The 21,310-nt window shown below is 38.3% G+C and overlaps 1 protein-coding gene across 9 annotated transcripts in view; it reads left to right on the top strand.

The window, feature by feature from the left end:
• mcf2la (mcf.2 cell line derived transforming sequence-like a) overlaps window positions 1–21,310 on the top strand; it is a 98,829-nt gene that overhangs the window by 42,934 nt on the left and 34,585 nt on the right. For all 9 annotated transcript variants that reach the window (XM_058380485.1, XM_058380493.1, XM_058380488.1 and 6 more), the window contains exons 3-7: window positions 1,508–1,622; window positions 6,572–6,662; window positions 18,446–18,565; window positions 19,063–19,179; window positions 20,476–20,625. In XM_058380485.1, coding sequence (XP_058236468.1) covers window positions 1,508–1,622; window positions 6,572–6,662; window positions 18,446–18,565; window positions 19,063–19,179; window positions 20,476–20,625 — 593 coding nt within the window. The remainder of the gene's footprint in view (window positions 1–1,507; window positions 1,623–6,571; window positions 6,663–18,445; window positions 18,566–19,062; window positions 19,180–20,475; window positions 20,626–21,310) is intronic.

Below are 21,310 nucleotides of genomic sequence, written 5' to 3'. Positions count from 1 at the left end.
CATCGTTTCAATTCGTGAGATTGACCACTGATCGCTCTTTGCTCCTCCACACCCACACAAAATGACAGACTTCCACTGCCAGTCTCACGGTGTGTTTATGTAACACACTTCTCTTTTAGCCGTCTCCCTCTCGCTCTTTCCCCCCCACCGCCTTTGATCTGCTTTTCATCTCAGAACTGAAGTTTACTTCATCCTTGTTCTGATAACAGGAAGCAGTAGGGGAAATGTGTGTGCTAGTCCATCTGTGTATATATGGGGGGCTGAAGTGACCTTGTGTTTGCCTCACACACACACACACACACACACACACACATGCGCACACTCTTCCAGCAGATGGTGCACATGTCCCTGGTTCTGCACTGGTGGTGATATATAGAGAAGCGACATCATTTTCACCAAGGACATCTAGAGTGTGGCGAAGGCTGCTGTTTTAACATGAGGAGGATCAGAGAGATGCCCTCAGTGTGTGTGTGTGCGTTTGTGTGTGTGTCCTTACAATCACATCATAGGAGATTCATTTGTACTGTTATATATCGTATGAATGGAAATCATGGAATATGTGGTTTTATGTTCCTGTTACTGACAGGGTTGCCAGATTGAATCAACGATTCCCCGAAACCACCTAATTGATTACAAATCATTAAAAACTATGGCCATGTTATTTCTTTTTTATTTCTATCTAAGACTACAAAGGCTGTTTGTTTCCAGATGTTTTGCAGCAGCAAGTGGAATTATTTTGAAATGAAACAAGCATCTCTACACAGTATTTGATTTAGTGTGTTTTTACAATGCATCATGTTTACCTACTTGAGGAATACTAATGTGGCTCGCTAGCATCCTAGCTAGTAATACTCATGCTACTGATAGTTATATAGATATTCCAGCTAGCAAGTTTAACAAAGCTTGAAAATAGTATAATTGGTCTGAAAATGTATTTTATAAACCTCCTCTCTGGGACTTTAAATTATGAAGCTTGAAGGTTGTAGTCCGGGTCTCAGTCCATTGCAGCCGCATAAACACTCCTGAAATCCATCATTGGGCTACTCAACCCCCACGTAAACATGATGGATGATGGTGATGATCCCAAGTGACTGCCTTAAGCGAGGCTTTAACTCTGTGATGAACACACAGCATGAAAGATCCCAAAGTCATCACTCATTCATGCATTATAGTGTGTGTGCGAGTGTGTGTGTGTTGTGCTCCACCCAGTGGCTTTAAGTAATCAGACATTGCTTTGTGTTGTGGATATTATCTGTTTGTTCTGGATATTGTGAGACTGTTCCCTACAATCCCCTCTATATTCTTTATATTTTGTGCTTTTCACCATCACACAGCTGTATAAAGGCAGAACAGGAGATGTGACAATGCCCCCTGGTGGTTGGTTTAGCTTTAGCTTGCTGCAGGATGCCATTTTACAGATCAAAACTAAAAAAAAATACTGGAATTAACAGTGTAAAACATATAAGGAATTACTAATGCTTCACATTTTCCTGTTGTTTTTCTCCAGGAGGTCGAGGGGAGAACGGCAGCCCCATCATCATCTTCCCAGAGTTCCCTACATTCGCAGAGCTGCAGGAGGAGGAGTTCCACAACGTGCTGACGTACCTGACCAGCGTTCCCACGTGTGTATTCACTTCCTGAATGAGTCCTATTTACTTGTGTGTGTGAATGTGATTCCTTAGATGTTAGATATCCAACTGCTTCATATTCTCCAGAGATGCTTCCACACCAGATACTCACAGCTCCTGATTGCAAGGTTTAGGCATCACAGGTGATCAGTTTGGTAAACACTTATCCATGCTTGTGGGTTCAAACCCTGCAGAGAAAGCCAAGAGAGCATTCCTGGTGCTGTTTTAAGGTGGGAGGTGAAGCATGTTCAAGCCTAAGGAAGCACATCTTAGCCTTCATATCTATAGTCAATGGCGTTTATGAGACAGAAGATGTAGCTAGCAGCTTGTGAGGAAAACAGGAAGAAAAATTTTTTCTGTCCATTTTTGCTGAGTCTGCCCCCTATAGCCTCCTGTTCTTCGCTGACAGGTGAGGAAACTTTACATTTCTGCCATTTTGGCAGACGCCCTTATCCGGAGCGACTTACCTTTTTATCTCATTTTATACAACTGAGCAGTTGAGGGTTAAGGGTAATGCTCAGGTGCCCAGCAGTGGCAGCTTGGTGGAGCTGGGATTCAAACTCACAACCTTCTGATCAGTAGTCCAACACCTTAACCACTAAGCTTCCACACATCACTATGCTCTTCATACTTTTCTGTTCACCACGGTTATACAGAGCGGTTATCTGAGTTACTGTCAGCTTGAACCAGTTAAATTCAGTTGTTCTTTCTCATCAGGAAGACATTTAACACCTGTAGAACTACTAGAGCTTCTCTCTAGATATTTTATACCCCCGTCTTTGGGGGGTTATTTTTGCACCATTATAGAGAGTGCCGTTTGTGAAAATCCCGTGAAATCTTCAGTTCCTGTCACACTCATTTCTCGGTCAAAGTCACATGATTTTCACAGATTCTGATGTATGATGTGAATATTTATACTCTAGACATGTATCTACATGATGTTACCACATGACTGGCTGATTTTTTGAATGTACAGAGTGAACGTACGCTCCCATTAAATAACAAATAGCTCTATATCACATAATTACTTATTAAATACCATCTACTCACCACTCCGCAGAATGAAGTGCTCCCGAATTGATCTCTTCTCCAGCAGGAATTGTGTATCTGCCAAGTGGATTGTTTCCTTTGTATAGATATAGTACATAGTATATTCTAATGGCCATTAGTGTGTGTAATGTGTTTGCAATGTACAGGAGTATGCATTTATTAATTCACATTCGAAATCTAATTTTATTTGTCACATACACAATCATACACAGTACAGTGCTGAGACACGACTGTCTTGATGATGGAAATAAAACTGGAATATAAAATATCAAGAAATACAATTGAAATAAAAATGTAAACTTAGAATATAAAATATAAAGGAATGCAACTTAAATAAAAATGTAAACTTAGAATATAAAATATAAGAAATACAATAGAAATAAAAATGTAAAACTAGAATATAAAATATAAGAAATACAATTTAAATAAAAATGTAAAACTAGAATATAAAATAATACAATTTAAATATAAATGTAAAACTAGAATATAAAATATAAGAAATATATTTTAAATACAAATGTAAAACTAGAATATAAAATATAAGAAATATTATTTAAATATAAATGTAAAACTAGAATATAAAATATAAGAAATACAATTTAAATAAAAATGTAAAACTAGAATATAAAATATAAGAAACAATTTAAATAAAAATGTGAAACTAGAATTACAATTTAAATATAAATGTAAACTTAAAATATAAGAAATACAATTAAAATAAAAATGTAAAACTGGAATATAAAATATAAGAAATACAATTTAAATAAAAATGTAACTAGACTATAAAATAAACTAGAATATAAAATAGAATACAAAATATAAGAAATACAGTTTAAACAAAAATGTAAAACTAGAATAGAAATTATAAGAAATACATTAGAAGAAAAAAGAATCTAAAATAAAAAGAATATAAGAATATAATACGAAATGGAATATAAAATAGACTATCATTGTACAATATATAAAAATAAAAATAGAACAGAATAAGAATTCATGTATGAAATCTTGCCAGAAGAGGTCACTGATGCTTTGCTTTAAAAATATTTAACATTAGAATTCGGTCATAAACACGCCACTACGTACGTAAGGTCATGAGACTGAGATTTTTAATAAGAGTATATGAAAATGAACATGTTTAGCATCTGTATTAGTAATAATCAGATATTTTACTGCACTGATGGTGTAATGACGTATGATGAAATATCCGCCATTGTGATTTTATGTGCATTTACTTGACTAGTGAATGTATTCAATATTTATTACAAAAATCCTCCTTCGTGAACAAGACTGGAATTTTGCTTAAGGAATTCTTTATATATATATATATATTCTGCTCCCCCTTCCTCTGTCTGGCTCTCTCACACTGCTGTCTCATGGGAATAGCGGCCAGTGAAAGCAGGAAGGAGGAGGGAGAAGGAGGGAGAAGGGGTGTGAAGGTGAAACACACAGAGATGGAAGGAGGGAGGTTCTAATTGCCTGAGGTTTTCCGAGCTTAAAATAGGAAACTGATGCAGATTTAATTTGCTGCCGCTTTTCTAAACGAGTCCTGTGAGCAAACGGGGACAGAGAATATCTAGAATTTACTACGACACGCTGAATTCAAAGGAATGATTTATTTCCTCTGAAAGAGAACCTTTGTTAAACTTTTTTACTCCTGAGCCAGCTTATGGATCACTTGATCATCATCTCATTAACCGGCTACAGGGCTGATGATTTATTAAATAGAATTTTAATTAATTAAATTTAATAGAATTTTAATCAGCATTCAAATGTGATCACATTTATTAGTGAAAGGGAAAAGGTGATGAAGTCAGCATGATATCATCATATACTGTATGTTTACTCACAATATGACTGATATTTACCTTTACGATCCAGTGTCCAGGATCTACATAGAAATCCATCAGATTCAGCTTTTAGTAGAAACAATAGGGCCACATCCCCCAAAATGGCTTCCCCTTTAAATATTATTCTACCACATGGTTAGAGGATTAAATGTTGTGTAGCATTACCCCATTTTACTGAACCTTTCCGACATGTTTTTTTGCCTGTAATCGTGGTTATAAATAAAATTTTATAAAAGTCACTTTATTAGGGACACCTCACGCTCATGCATGCAGATATCCAGTCAGCCAATCATGTGGCAGCAGCATAAAGCATACAGTCATGCAGAAGACTACCTGAAGGTTTAATGTGTTTTGAGATGCTTTTCCGCTCACCACAGTTCCAAAGAGTGGTTGTTTTGAGTTAATGTGTCCATCGTATCAGCTAAAACCAGTCTGCTCTGACTTCCCTCAGCAACAAGCCTTGCAGAACTCCTATATATATTACATTTCTGGCATTTGGTAGACACCCTTATCCAGAGCGGCTTAAAGTTGATCTTATTTTTATACAACTGAGCAATTGAAGGTTAAGGGCCTTGCTCAGGGTGCAGCTTGGTGAATCTGGGATTCAAACTCTCAACCTTCTGGACAAAAGTCCAACACCTTAACCACTAAGCTACCACATAGCATTAAATAGATGTTTTTTGTTTTTCGCACCATTCTGTGTAAATTCTAGAGACATCAACCATGCCACTATATTGCGTAACTAAAACATGAACACGGGATAAAAGAAAAGATCAGACTGTCGATTTTTCAGCTTAACAATATGCAACTAAAAAGATTGTTTAAACAGGATCTTGTGCCAACAGGACTGGAGCCGAATCCCTCTGTTCTTGTACATCAGCCTCTGATTAGAGGTTAATGAATACTAATCAGCGAAATCTTGTTGCTCTGGAAGCACATCATCAGTCTGTGCCATGATGTGCCTTCAGAGAGCATGGCTTCTCGTACTGATGAGAGCATGCATCTCCCCCTTCTACTCCTCCTCTGTTTCATTCTTTTTTTTTTCTGCCTCTAGCGGGGCACTGGAGTGTGAGGAACACCGGAGCAGAGAGACGAGGGGGTGGGAGGTGGGGGTGGGCTGTATCACCCAACGTGGCCAGCTCTAACGAAATAGTAGCTAGGAACAAAGAGATGAAGAAAAGCACAGGTTTTAGAAGAGGTGTGTACATCCCGTGTGTGTGTGTGTGTGTGTGTTGCTATCATGGCGGCAGGAATATAAGGGCATCAGCAGTTCCTTCCTTGCTTGCCACCTTTTTATCATTGAGATACCTCTCTCCCTCCCTCCCTCTCTGCCTCTCTCATTAGCAATTCAGTCTTGTGAGCCTGCAGGCTGAGTTGTCTGTCACAGCCATTCTGCGCTCTGATTGGCTCTGAGGGAGCACCTGATCTATTAAGATTGGCTGGTGGATTGAGCGGGGAGCAGGCTGCACTGCCCTCATCGTTGGTGCTTCAACACAGTGTTACTGCAGCCGTAAACACAGGGTTTGGAGAGATACAGAGAGAGAGAGACACACACACACACACACACACTGTGAAGAAGAAAAGCTTGTGGATTTTACCATCAACCCTCTGGATAAGGACAGGAATACAAAAGCTGATGTTCATCGGTTTGCCTTTAAAAAGCCAATAAAATAGTGTTTTGTTAAAAAAAAATAGACATTTTGGTAACCATGGTGAAGCAGAGCGATGCTGGTGAAGGAGTGAACATCCTCTCTCCATGGTGATGGACAGAGCAGGCAGCTAAGCATCTCTACGCCGTGTCTCTACGGTTACTGTCTGTACGTCTGTTTGAGGTTATTGGAGTAATGTGAAGCATTTCTCGTGAAAGATTTCTGATGTTATGTTTAAAAAATGATGGAGATCATGGAGATAAATATTGGAAGCTGGTGTGTATTGAGTAGTATGCAGGTCTGGTGGGTAGATAGATACTACTGTGTGTGAGAATGTGATTGCGAGATGAGAGAGATGTATGTGCTGCCATGGTGACCGTGCCTCTCTGCTCCACAGCCTCAGCGCGTCAGGAGTTGGCTTCATCCTGATCATCGACCGCAGGCAAGACAGATGGGCATCGGTGAAGGGAACACTACTGCGCATCGCGGTGAGTGTGTGTATGTCATTCATGTATTATGGATATCTGTATAGCTGTGTCTCCATCACAGTATTTCTAATATGCGATAGATTTTTTTTTGTGGAGAGTTGAAACAAAAGACAAGAACAGTGTTAGAGTTAATGAACCGGAAAACACAACATTACCCCAAATTAGACTTTTAATGAACGCTGCATGTTTGGACACAATAATAAATCCAGAGTAATGAGACTTTAATCGAGCACACTTTAAAATTATCGAAGACCTCGAATGCTCGATTCAGTTAAACCAGTAGGCAACGTGGCAGCTGAATGCTAAAAGCATGAGCTGTGTTTACTATCTTACTTAGTTGACCTTGAACTCACTGATGGAAATTTTGCTGTCGTATTTTATATTAAGAGCTCTCATTACACATAAACTGCATTCAGCTTTAATAGACAGGTTTCTGTTGACGGATCAGTACTTTTAATGCTAGAGCACATGCTAGTTAAGTGTTCAGTAGTTATCAGTGTATTAGCGTTTTATTATAACAATAATATTATATATTATACTCCAGCATTGTTGAGGTCAGAAGGGTTTATAAACTCTGGACACATTTGGTCCGTATTAACGTCTCGTTCTAATACGTTATCGTTTCTGTGGTAACGATAGCTAACTTGGAAGGACTTGTACAGCAGATGCTTCACATAATCGAAGGCTAATAATAAACAGACCGCAAAAGCCAAACGATAACATGGTGGTGTTTACCACGAGGAGACGTTTATATAACACTGGTGGAAGGAGTCTCCAGTGTTGGCCCTTTGTAAGAGTCTGAGGACAAAATTTACCGACACAGGAATCACTTAGCGATCAAAAAAAGTATATATATTAGTTTTTGCTTACTGTAGTGTTTTCCCTTTGCTTTGTAAAATCCTCCTGTGTTGCTGATGTTGTTGCTGACTATTGACCACTGTAGGTTTCAGTAAGAAATACGGGTCACTTTTGTAACATTTTGAGTCGATGTTGATGTTTTATTGGATCATGGCCGTGTACATGTCTATAAACATCCAGGTGGTTAAAACAATAGCTATAGCTTTAGGCAGTGGTGTGTGTGTGTGTGTGTGTGTGTGTGTGTGTGTAGCTCTCAGCATTTTTACATTATTACTGCTCAGGTCTTTATAGGCACACTCCATATCTTATATTTAGTGTTGTGCTCAGACCAGTGCACTGAGGGACAATATTCCTGTCACAGCTTGAGTCCAGCTTTGGATTAAAGTATACAGCCTACTGAGAGCCTTTACTTCAAATGCTCACTACTTCTGAGCTGGACTTGAGAAGAGACTGCAGTCATTTTTGTGCCATGTGTTCAGACTGATTAATGTAGTTGCCTTTAAATAAAAATGAAGAAGACTCTGGGTAATACTGTAAGTGTGAAAGAGTAGAGCTGATGATGTGTTCGTTGTATTTACATGAGGAGTATTAGCTCTATTTAGTTAGTTTCCAAAAACGGGAGCCAATCAGAATTATCCATGGCGGGAAAAAATTCCAAATGTATAATATCTGACAACAATAAGCAGTGTTTCTATTATTTTACCTTAATATTTGTAATGCTTAAATTCATTCATTTTCTTGGTCAGGGTCTCCAGATGCTATCTAGTGAATGCTGGGAAGGTGGAGCCTGGATTTGGAGGCTAGAAATAATCTCGAAACGTTCAAGAAACGTTAGCTTGTTATTGAGTCATATACTAGTCTCTCAGCCGTCTTTGTGTCTCTCTCTGCTATTGCGATCATTTTTCTTATCGCGTTTGAAGAAGCACCAGCACACCTCCAGCAATACACATGTAAATAATTGCACTTATGGCTTGTCCAGAAAAAAAAATGGCTGACCAGACTCACAAGAAAAAAGCGTGAGACGACGAGCTCGACGATGGCGTAGCCGCCCGTGTCGATTAGAGCCGAATGTTGTGTATCCGTGAGCTTGTGTGTTTATGTGGAAGAGGGCAGATAGCTAATTCATCTGAGTGTGCTGCAGCATGAGCAGCAGTAAAAAAAAGATGCTGTTGGCAGGTTTCACGTCTCAGAGGATAGTACAGGTTAGCCCCTTTACCTTCCTGTCAGTAGCTGTTGTATGAGAGCAGGAGTGAGAGTTGGCAGGTGATCAAACTGAAAATACTGAATTACTCATCAGCAGGTTATGAGATTGAATCCCGGTACCAAAGGATCAAGCAACTGAATGAATATAATGGAAATGGTAGCCCCAAGGGCAAATGAAGGAACATGCTGGAATAGTGGAGCAAAAACAATCACGGGGATGGTGCGCGAGTGTTTGGTAAAGAGCTCAGTTAACTGATGAGTGAGGATAATATAGATGGCCCTCATTATAGGTTTAGTGGGATTACTCTCAGTGGACCAGTTCAGCCGTCAACAAGATTAGAAACCACAGGAGGTGTAACATGGGGGCTGTGTGGATGCCTGTGAGTGTGTGTGTGTGTGTGTGAGAGAGAGAGAGAGGTGAGAGAGAGAGAGAGAGAGAGAGTTTACTTGGTCAGTAGGGAAGAGGTTATCAGGTTAATCAGATTAACAGTCTTGAGAAACGTCAGTAATGCTTCTCATTTCAGCTGATGGACTAAATATGGGTTACTGTACACAGGCTACACCCAGGCTAGCCTACATGCTAATGTAATGTGAAAAATAGATTTCAAGTGAATAAATCTTCCACATTAACCTTCCATCCTTCCATGTACACATGAAATACATGCCTGTAAAGTTCACTGTTAAAGCTAAAGACATATATGGATTTAAGTTGTAAATGAGCTACGTTTGTTTGTTAGAGTAGCTAACTTGTTAAATATTGTATTTTGGCTTGTTAAAGTGGCTAGCTTAGAAAATTGTGTATGCTAGGTTGTTAAAATAGCTAGCTTGTTATATTGTGCACATTATATTTGTAAAGTAGCTAGCTTTTAAAATTGTGTATGCTAGCTTTCCCTGTTCAAGTCAAGCTCTGGTGGTAGTATTATATTCTTAAATACATACCTAATGTGAATACCCGATGTCCGAGAAGGTTTAAGAAACCTACATGATAAAACAGAGGTTCCACATGCCTCCTAAGATTTATTTCATCCGTCCATCCATCCATCCATCCATCCATCCATCCATCCATCCATCCATTTTCTGTTGCACTTATCCTACACAGGGCCTTAGGGAACCTACCAGTGTACATTAGCTTGTTAAATTAGCTAGCTAGTTATGTTTTTTACATTATCTTGTTAAAGTAGCTATCTTAGAAAACGTTGTATGCTAGCTTGTTAAGTTAGCTAGCTTGTTAAGTATTTTTGCTTGAATTTTTTCCATGTTGCTGTTTTTGCTACCTTATTGCGGCCCACTCTGTATATCTTAGCAGAACATTTTCCCTGTCATTGCGCTGCTAAGTAAACTAGCTGATCACACTGGATCAGACGTGATCAGCTCATTTCATCAGCAACACATCCTTTCCTTTTCAATCTCACATAGTTGTATGTTTAATTCTAGAAACTTCTGGACCGTTTAGTTCCATGCTTCTGCTTCTTGAACGTCAGCCTAACCCTGGTGTTAGGGTTCGGGTTAACACCAGGGTTAGTCTGACATTCAAGATACAGGAACCCTAACCCTATACAGTGCTAATATAGATGATGGACAATTTATTTGAGTACAGGAACATATATAATAGTGAGATTTATAACATTGAACGTGTGTGTGTGTGTGCAGCAAATTGAAACTGAAAAAGTACATATTACAGAGGGCTAAATGCAATTATGGTTGGATTTAATGACATTATTTCATTAGGTTCAATTGAAAACATCAGACTGTCTGGATTGAATCTGCAGTTTAAGCACTTTTCCTGGCTGAGGGAAGCACGTGTAGCATTTAGCTTGAACGGATGCACAGAGAGTAATAGAGAAAAGAGAATGACCTACTGCTTGCTAGTTTCAAATTTCTCACATGCTTTCAGTGTTTTGATGCTTTTTGTGTGTGTGTGTGTGTGTGTTAACACATTTACACAGGGGTGTGTGTCACAGTTATGTGCGAGGTGTTTTTGTCGTACCCTACTAGCCTACTTCTGTAGAAAAGCCACTTTTTTCACCTCACAAACCGTTGTTTTGGAGCCTACAGCGATTCCTAGTCATCATGATTGGCCTTTTTTTCCCCTCTTTATTCATATGCATGTGGTTTCACACCTGTTTTTTTTGGTAATTACACATTTGCATGGAAAAAATAACAGTATCCCATGTTGCTTATTTTTTTCTCTCACCGTTACATAATGATTTATCCCAGACATTTATGCTTCTCTTTTATCTCTTTGTCTGCTTTGGTTAATTGTCAGCTGTGCAGCTGCTGCTGGAAAAACAATGGACGTTTTCCATACAGCTGACGGGAAGTTCAGTCCAGACAATGTTGTCGTTCTGTTTATTAAATATTCATCACACAGCATTGGAGGTAATGCTCAGGATGGAGTATAGAAATGATTAATTATCTAACAAGACGAATATGTGACAGTGACACAGTCTATAAAACCATGCAGATGGAGATCAAGAGCTTTGGGCCATGTTCACATCGACGATCAGAATAAGAGGAAAAGGGTGATTTTGATGACTTTGACCGCAACATGGACGTAGTGCTGGTTTGAGTGTTTTTAGAAATTGCTGATTAACAGGCTGTAGAGTTGATACAAAAAGCTCTACAGAAGCAAAACCCTCTATGAAAAGCAAAACCCTCCATAGTTTTATAGGTTGAAACACCTTGTTGATGAAAGACGTCAGAGGACAGATACATTTAAGCAGACAGGCAGGTTACTGTAACCTCAGTGAATCACTCTTTACTCTCGTGGTGAGAAGAAAAGCATGGCAGACCTAAAGGCGGATGATCGACAATAGCAAAAAGCTTCATCATGTTTCGTTACTGAATCCTGGATGAGGATGGCTTCCCTTTTGTGTCTGGTTTCTTCCTCATATAGTCTCACTGAGTTTTTTGTCACTGCTAACTTATTCTGAATTTTTATACTTCTATAAAGCTGCTTTGGGACAGTGTCCATTGTTAAAAGCACTATATTGGATTCAATTGAATTAGAACAGTCTGAAGCTACAGAGGGTACAGAATCACCCAGATCAGGCAATTTAATTCAATTTAAATTTATTTGTCTAGCGCGTTTAACAATGGACATTGTCTCAAAGCAGCTTTACAAAACATAAGAAACATAGTACAAAAATCCTAGATCTTATACCAAATCAAGCCTGAGGGGACTGTGGCAAGAAAAAACTCCCTTAGATGGTATGAGGAAGAAACCTTGTGAGGAACCAGACTCGAAAGGGAACCTCATCCTCATTTGGGTGACACTGGAGAGTGTGATTATAAACAATGTCCTTTCTACAGTCGTGTACATTCAGTTGGAGTTGTGTGGTTCAGCGTATGTAGAATGTTAGTGTGTGTATTCATTAGGTGACCTCAAAGTCCACGTAGGGTTGGCATCGTTGCTTTGAATACCCAAAATCTTCACAAAGCAGAATCCAACTGTATCCGGTCCATCTCTGGATGCCTCAGGATGGGTAGAAAAAGGGAAACAAGTGGAAAGGAATTAGCTTCCATCTACATTGATACTGATATCAGACTCCTTGGTCTGTGTGTATTATCTCCTACAATATCACTTGTTCAGCATACAGTGTTTACACTGCTTATATATATATAGAATATATATAGTATCAAAGATGTTCAATATCTCCCACTATGTCGCTGTATGACTGCATATTCTGTCTGTTCTACTTATCAATTTCAGAACTCTGTCTGTGTAAGAGTGTTCAACTACAGCACAAGAGTTTAACGCCGTTTATGCACATGACACATTTAAGCTTCTTTTAAAATGACCAGTCGGCTCTGAGCTTCTGCTCTGATCTTGAGCTTTCACCACCACGGGTCAGTGGACAACCTTTATTCAATTCAGTCACCAAAACAAGCCCTTTTATTTTTTTTAAGGGAATTTTACTCCATGCAAATGTATGCTAATGTATGCTAATTGTCCCCAGATTAACGTCTTCCCCCATGCTGTGAATGTTAGGACCCTGCCATATTGGAATCGCCTTCACGTTTGTCTGGACTTAACAGCATTATTTCTGTATTTAAGCTTTGCTTTCTCAGTATGACACCGTTTAAGATTCAGGGCTAGCAAACACGAGTTGAGCTACTTGTATGTAATATCATCAAACTAAACTACGACATAAACACCATGAGGGCCATTAACCCGAGAGGTCATGTCTTTTGATGGACTTTTATAAGCCGACTTAAAGTATCATGTGGAATCCAAAACATTTTTTGAAAATAATATTTATTGATAACTAAGAAAATTTGCTCGGCTCCAATCCAAACAGTCCTCAAATTCAGGATCATCAATACTAATAAATGCTAAATACTATTTATATTAAAATCCATGCTTTTTATTAAATCATCACAAAGTTTCTTACGGAGTGAGAGATCTTAGACAGTATCCTATAAAAAGCTGTAGTCAGTGAAGCTGTTAATGAAAGCAGGTATATTCAGTACCTGTAGTAGTAGTAGAAGGTAGTCAGTAGTTCATGCATAATACATAATGTGATTAAATATTAAAGTAACCTTTGAAAATTATAAATGCAAATGTATATGATTTATTGATAGCTTTTCTGGGTAATGCAGTCCATCATCCCTTATTTGTAGAACTTCTCCACAGTGAAATCAAAACCTGTGAAATAATGGCTTCAATCCAAACAACTTTTGAAAAATTTTGTCTTTTTCGTGTGAATACTCGATGGCCGAGAAGAAGCCTATACGATAAGAGAGAGGTTCCACATGCCTAAGATTTTTTTTCCATCCATCCATCCATCCATCCATCCATAGCGCTTATCCTTAGGGAACCTGGAGTCTATCCCAGGAGACTCAGGAAACGGAGTGGGGTACAGTCCATCAAACACACTCATAAACACACACACACACACACATTCATACACTATAGACAATTTAGAGATGCCAGTCAGCCTATAATGCATGTCTTTGTACTGGAAGAGGAAACCCGAGTATCCAGAGGAAACCCCTGGAAGTGCATACAAACTCTGAGCACACAGGGCAGGGGCAGGATTCGAACCCACAACCCTGGAGGTGTGGGGCAAATGTGGTAACCACTGAGTCAATTGAAAATGAAAAATACCTATGATATGATATATGATATGATACGATATGATATGATATGATATGATATGATATGATATGATACGATACGATACGATACGATACGATACGATATGATATGTAATAGATAATAGTGGTGGGTTCCACCACTGTATGAACATCATGGACATGGAAAAAAAAGTACCCCAGTATCTTTTCCCAGACTCTGCATTCAGAACCACTGCTATAACACAGTCACTAACACTGACTACTGAAATAAAATATGTGTCTAGTCAACAAGCAGCCACTGCACATCTACTCTTCTCTATTATCCGGTGTTTGTTTATGATGACGAGCCGTTTTATGTGCTAACCTGCTGCGTGACTCTCGTAAGCTCCGTCTCAGGAACCACATCACACGTCCTTTCCTTTCAGGTCCTAAAAGTGCTTGTTAGCCATCTTTCCCTTTCACTCCATCCCAGGGGAGATTATTAGGGCAGTGCAGCCCGCCTTTTAAAGATCGAGAAGCTTGATGTGCCTTGTTGGAAATGTCCGAAGTGTCCTTGTAAAGAAGTGCACTAAGGCTTGTGAAGGCTGCTTGATATGCAGGAGGAATGCAGTGGGCTTTATTGCTAACTGTAGCTAGTCTGTGAGGAGAAAAAATATAACATATATTTAACTTAAATTATTATCTTTATACACAAACAATACCAAATTCTCCATTCTGATTGGTCAGAAGGTGTTTTGTATAGCAGAACCCCTGACAGTCGTGATGAGAAAAATCACTATAAACTGATAACAAAGAATGACGTTGTTCTTATAAATTTATAAAAATTCTTTATAAATTATCCTACTGGGAAATTTGTTGTGTTATAAGAGGAATAAAAGTGATCGCCATGGCTGGTATGGAAGAAAATATACGTTAAAACCAGGAAGGAATGCAGAAAAAAGAAAGGTGGAAAAGAGAGAACAAAAAATAGAATATTAAGATAATATTAAATTAAAAAATGAACAGGAAATAAAAAGATAAGAGCAAATAAAAAAAAAAAGAGGAATAAAGAGAATTGTGGAAAAACAGGACGAAATATGGACAATAAAAGAAGAAGGGAGGAGGCAAAGAAAATGGAGAGAAGCATAAAGAAGGAAAAATAAAACAAAATAAATAAATAAATAGGTGGATAAATTTGTTTTAAATATTATTTCTATATTGTATATGTGTGTGATTTCAGATTAGTTCATCCTTAATGTCTAAAAATGAAGAATTCATAATTAAATACAGCAATCTGACCAAAAACCATTCTTCTAACCATTTCTCCAGCAACATAATTCCCAGATAAATCAGTTTAGCTTCCTTGTCCTCGTGCTGTTAGCAGTTTCATTCCCCAGACGCCACAAATCACCACCGTGGCTGCGTTATCTGTTTCTCCTCAACATTAAGACGCTGAAGTTCAGCCACACTCACTCCATCACTGTCGCTTTTCTTCTGAATAGTAAGCGTGCTCATAATGACTGGCCTCAGGTCATCGGGTCCAGTACACACTTACACAAGTGAAGACGGCCGTTGCTGCTTGCTGGGTAGTATTTAACAGTGAGGATTGGGGCAGGTCACAGGGCAGCGTCCCAGGCTGAAGGGTGAAAGGGGAAAGGTGAAAAATAAGCTGGAGGTCAAAGGATTTATTAGCCATGACGAGAGGAGAAGAAAGTAGACATATGTAGTGGGGTCTGCATGTATGAGGACTACCTACTTTAGGCAAAGCAGCCTAATTTTATTTGTGTGTATGTGTGTGTGTGTGTGTGTTTAAGCTGGTACGTTAATTGAATTCTGCATTCTTGTGTGTCGGTCTCTTTGTGCTGATTAGAGTGCTGGTGTATCAGTGTGATGGCAGCTGCTCCCTGGAGACACAACATACATACACACACACACACACACACAGCTCTGTGTATACCATTTCCATCTTGCTTTCAGTCATTTTCATAGTCACTAGTCATCCATCTAACCCTTTCACCCTCGTCTCGCAGGTATGCGTGTGTGTGTGTGTGAGCATGAGCGAGAGACATTAGCTGTATGATTGAAAATGTGGCTCTAAGACTCACCAGACTCTTAACTCGCCTTCTCTATATGTTAAGGTTGCTGAAAAAATGACTGTTCTGTGAATAACAGACCTCCATATGCCATATCCAGACATAAACACACACACACACACCAGAGTCGTATCAGCAGCATGTGTTTCAATAACGGTTCACATTACAAGCAATAATAGAGTCTGACTCGCTCTTGCGACTCCTGTTGTGTACAGAGGCGACACGTGTAGCTTGGCTGTTATTGATGCCTTGTTCGGGACAAGCGTGGCCAATCGCTTCAAATAGAACACGCTATTGTCATGGTAATCAGAGGTCAGGGGTCAGGACACTGCCTGCGTTAGGGGCCGGGTGAATTATATTTAGTGTGAAGAATAGATTTATATTTAAAGCAGAAGTAATGCCAGCAAGTGTATATTGATGAAGAGCACAGGGACTGCTTGAGTACTTGTGTTGTAGTGCAGGGGAACGAAGGAAAGAAAGAAAGAAAGAAAGAAAGAAACAAACAAACAAACAAAGAAAGCAGATATTAAGATGAAGGTATAGAAGAGAGTAAAGGAGGGATATGGGCATCTGTTGAAAATGTAAATGGAAAAGAAGAAGAGAAGGAAAGAAGGAACAATGAAGAAGGGAAGAAAAGAGAACATTATGAACACTGAATGAAAAGAAATGAATACGTTTGAGAAAACTGTTGAAAAAGAAGCTGAAAGGAAGTAAGAATGAACAAGTCAAAATGTTAAAAAGGAAAGAAAAGATACCGAGATGAGTAAAAGAGATTAAAAAGGATAGAAGAAGAAGAAGAAGAAGAAGAAGAAATATATTTTAAGAAAGAAAGAAAGAAAGAAAGAAAGAAAGAAAGAAAGAAAGAAAGAGGGTAAATAAGGCACAGAGAAAAAGGGGATTAAAAAGAGAATGAAAATGGGAAGAAAGAGAGAAAAAAAAAGAAAATGAAAAAAGAGCCAAAAAAAAGGGAATAAAAAAGAAAGAAAATGTACAATAAAGCCAGGAAGGAAATAAATAGAGAATCAAAAAAGGAAAGAAATAAAAATAATTAAAAAAAAAAAAAATGAAAACAGACAAGAGGGAAAATAATAAACTGGAAAAAAAGAAGAAAATGGGAAAGACATGAAAGCAAGTCCAAAAGTAAAGGACGAGAGGAAATAATAAAAGAGCATGGGTAAAAGAAAGGATGAGAGAAGGACAAACAAAGGAGAGTAGTAGATAGTAATAATGAGTAATAATGAAGAGAGCTGAGAGAATAAACAGCTCGAGAGAGACTGGAGCTCCTCCCCCTGTGATGAGTCTGAGACTAGAGGCTTGGGGTTAATTACTGACTTTATCTACACACTGCTCCTCTCTCACTCCAGCCCGAGTCTGATGATTAACACACCAGTTACACTCGTTAGCCCTCACACCAGCCTTGCGCTAATGACTTAATGAGAATCATAACAAACAGTAGCACTGTCCAAAAACACACACAAACACACACACACACACACACACACAGGGCGTACATTCACCCAAACAGAGAGCTGGAGTCTTTTCAGCCTGGCAGACTTCACTGAACACTCTGTCTGTCTGTGTGTGTCTGTCTGTGTGTGTCTCTGTGTGTGTGTGTGTGCATGCATGCGGGGGGTGTCTATGGACCATCCTTGTGTTCTTCAGCCCATTTCCCATCCTCCATAACAGCAGACAGCCTTTTTAACACCCGTCCCTAGTGTTTGCCATCAAATAACAGATGTAGCTGGACGTCACTGATACTGTTCCCAGATCAGTCTTTAATGCTGTCATTAATAACAGCTACTTGGAGGCTCAACCGATGTGTACGGAGCATCTCGTCAACATGGAGATCCTCTTTCAGCAGACAGCATCCCTCTTTCTCTCTCTCTCTGTATCTACGTGTGTCTCTCTCTCTCTCTCTCTCTGTCTCTCTCTCTCTGGCTCCGTTCGAGGGTTGCCGCTGCTGCGTATTGATTAGCTGATAAATATTTAAGGAGACACGGCGCCCCGTGAGAGGGGATTTAATGAACAGTCGGTGAGCATGGGGAGTCTTTGAGAGGTGCCATGTGCTCACGCATTCACTCAGACACACAGAGGAGGAGGAGGAGGAGGAGGGAGCAGGGCTGGAAGACCATTGTTGCATGGGCTACCCGTTCTTCGAGCTCTGTTGTCATGGCAACTGAAATAATTTTTGTGTGAGGAAAGAAAGAAGGAAAGAAGCGGGGATTACCAGACCAAGAAGAAATGGCTAATAGTGTAGTCATGTCATAATGCAGCACGGCTTGGTTGGATGTGTTTATGATGCTGATGCTGACCATTAGAGAAAGTCAAAGGGTGTATGGGAAATTTGTAGGGATCATTTGTATGGATTTTTTTGTTTGTTTGTTTTATATTCAGTCTTTATGACACGCCTAGAAGATTTCTGGCAAACCCATGACAGAACCATTATACTGACCCACAATCCAGTGCAAACATTACTTCTTTTTTGCTTTCTTGAACGTTTATTACTTAATTTTTTTTGCTAAGCCATAGTGTAGTGGAATAATGTGTGTGTGTGTGTTTGGGTATTCTCAGGGCTCATTCCCAGGAAACCTGCAGCTGGTATTGGTGTTGCGGCCCACCACCCTGTTCCAGCGAACGCTCTCCGAAGTCCTGTTTAGACTCAACAAGGATGAGTTTAAAATGAAAGTGCCGGTGAGTGTTCACGTGCTCTAGCAAAGCAAGACAAGAAAATGTGTATAAGTCGCTCATTTTCCTATAAAACACACACACATTAACAGTCCGTAGTCTGATCTGAGGGAACAGTAACACTGACTTTAAGCCATATGGGTTAAGACACAATAACAGCTGTGTTAACAAATGAAAAGTATAAATAAAATATAGCTTTTCCTCACTATGGTCTGGTGTTAAAGGCGCTATACAAAGTCACAGAATTGAGTAAAGCATCACAGCATAAGGGCGTGGATTCTTTACCTTTTACTGAATTGGATTTTCTCCATTCCTTCTCTGTGTCAGCATTGTCATTATGCTTCATATCAGCCTTTTCATTAATTGCATGAACAAACACACACACACACACGTGCTGGTTCAGTGTGCTTCATTACTACTCTAATTACATCTGAATTGCTGACGTGCTTCCCTAGAGCATGTTGTATGATAATACGTGAAAATTGTGTGTGTGTGTGTTGCAGGTCATCATGCTTAGTTCAGTAACTGAGCTGCACAGCTATATAGACCGCTCCCAGCTGACCCAGGAGTTAGGGGGCACTCAGGAGTATTGCCATGAGAAGTGGATCTCACACCGGACTGTAAGTACTGACAGTGACACTGGAGAGTCCTTTTTCTCTGTTTATTAACATTATTAAACATTTTATTTATATGGATTGTCCATTATTTGAGTCTATAGAAACTAATTGATTTGGAAATAGAGTCAAATCTGCTGTTAGTGAACGAATCAACTTTTTCTGACCAATCAGAATCAAGAATTCAGCATCGACGTGGTGTAACATACTGCCAGTAATATTATTAATAACATTCGTATTAACTGATCAACAGGGACAAGTTTATTCATTAAAGTTAAGGATTCATTAGCAGATTTCACACATTTTCTTCACTGCAGCCTCAACACCCGGCGTCACGAATTGATCAAATTGATTAGAATTTAATTTGATTTGATTAGAATGAAATGGACATTATGTAAGGCAGGTTTTTGTTATTTAGCCAATCATCTCAATAAATGTAAATTATAAATAAATAAATAAATAGATTTTTAATTAAAAATGCTCATTGTTCATACTATAAATAAATAAATATTTTTAAATTAAAAATGCTCATTGTTCATACTGTATTTAGTTATTTAGTCAATCATCTCATTAAACGTTAATTAAAATTAAATACAAAACAAATAAATAATAAATAAATAAATGTATATTTTTAATTTAAAATGCTTACTGTTCATACTGTATATAAATAAATTAATGAATAAATAAATTAATAAATTAATTAATGTATATTTAAAATAAAAAATGCTCATTGTTCCTACTGTATTTAAATAAATAAATAAATGTATATTTTAAATTAAAAATGCTCATTGTTCATACTGTATTTAAATAAATAAATAAATATTTTTTAATTAAAAATGCTCATTGTTCATACTGTATTTAGTTATTTAGCCAATCATCTAAATAAATGTTAATTAAAAATAAATAAATAAACAAATAAATTTATATTGTTGAACTGATTGTTTTAATTCAGAAAAATCATCTGAGCACAAAGCTCCATCTGTTTTTTCATAAAATAAAATCATTCCTGGCGTCATCCTCAGTACCCAGAGGTGCAGCTATGTTTATAGTTCTAGCATAAAATATGGCTTTAATTAAGCGTACCTGCAGCACTGTGGGAAATGTCTTGATCACATGGTCATTAAGTGTTTATTTCGTGGTTTAGTGTACACCACGGGAGGATCAGTAGGGTTTATGTGTATTTTTATAAGGCTCGGCTTTATCACTGCACTTTGAGGAAGGCGGTGTTTACTGATCAGCAGTTTTTAGACTTTAGCATGTAAGTGCACTCAGTGCCATGTGATTCGGGACACGCTCCTCTAGGCCATCGAGGGCTTCGCGCTGATGGTCAAGAAGACGGCTCAGACGCTGCAGACGTTCGGGACGGAGCTGGCCGAGACGGAGCTGCCCAACGACGTCGAGGCCACGTCCACCCTGCTGAGCGCTCACACGGAGAAGAAGGACAAGATGAAGGTGAGGAAGAGGAACTTCAACATGACATTATCGTACAGGACTCAACCTAACCACTGTCTCTGCCTCTGTATTAGTTCAGGATTCAGTACAGAGTCCACAGAGACACACAGCATTACATTCTCACACAAGATTAATAACTGACACTGCATACAGACTTTAATCAAAAAAGTCTTCTTTCTTTCTTTCTTTCTTTCTTTCTTTCTTTCTTTCTTTCTTTCTTTCTTTCTTTCTTTCTTTCTTTCTTTTGTTCTTTCTTTCTATCTTTTGTTCTCTTTCTTTCTTTCTTTCTTTCTTTCTTTCTTTCTATCTTTTGTTCTCTTTCTTTCTTTCTTTCTTTCTTTCTTTCTTTCTTTCTTTCTTTCTATCTTTTGTTCTCTTTCTTTCTTTCTTTCTTTCTTTCTTTCTTTCTTTCTTTCTTTCTTTCTTTCTTTCTTTCTTTCTTTTTGTTCTTTCTTTCTTTCCCTTTAATAATCCCAATTTTTCTTTTATTCCTTTTTTACTATATCTTTATTTTCCACAAATTGTCTTCTTCTTCTTTTTCTTTCTTTCTTTCTTTCTTTCTTTCTTTCTTTCTTTCTTTCTTTCTTTCTTTCTTTCTTTTGTTCTCTTTCTTTCTTTCTTTCTTTCTTTCTTTCTTTTTGTTCTCTTTCTTTCTTTCCCTTTAATAATCCCAATTTTTCTTTTA

Source organism: Hemibagrus wyckioides, linkage group LG26 (genome assembly GCF_019097595.1).
Source record: "Hemibagrus wyckioides isolate EC202008001 linkage group LG26, SWU_Hwy_1.0, whole genome shotgun sequence".
In the NCBI taxonomy this organism is placed as follows: domain Eukaryota; kingdom Metazoa; phylum Chordata; class Actinopteri; order Siluriformes; family Bagridae; genus Hemibagrus; species Hemibagrus wyckioides.
The sequence above is the reverse complement of the archived record's forward strand: the minus strand, read 5'-3'. Positions and strand labels throughout refer to the sequence as shown.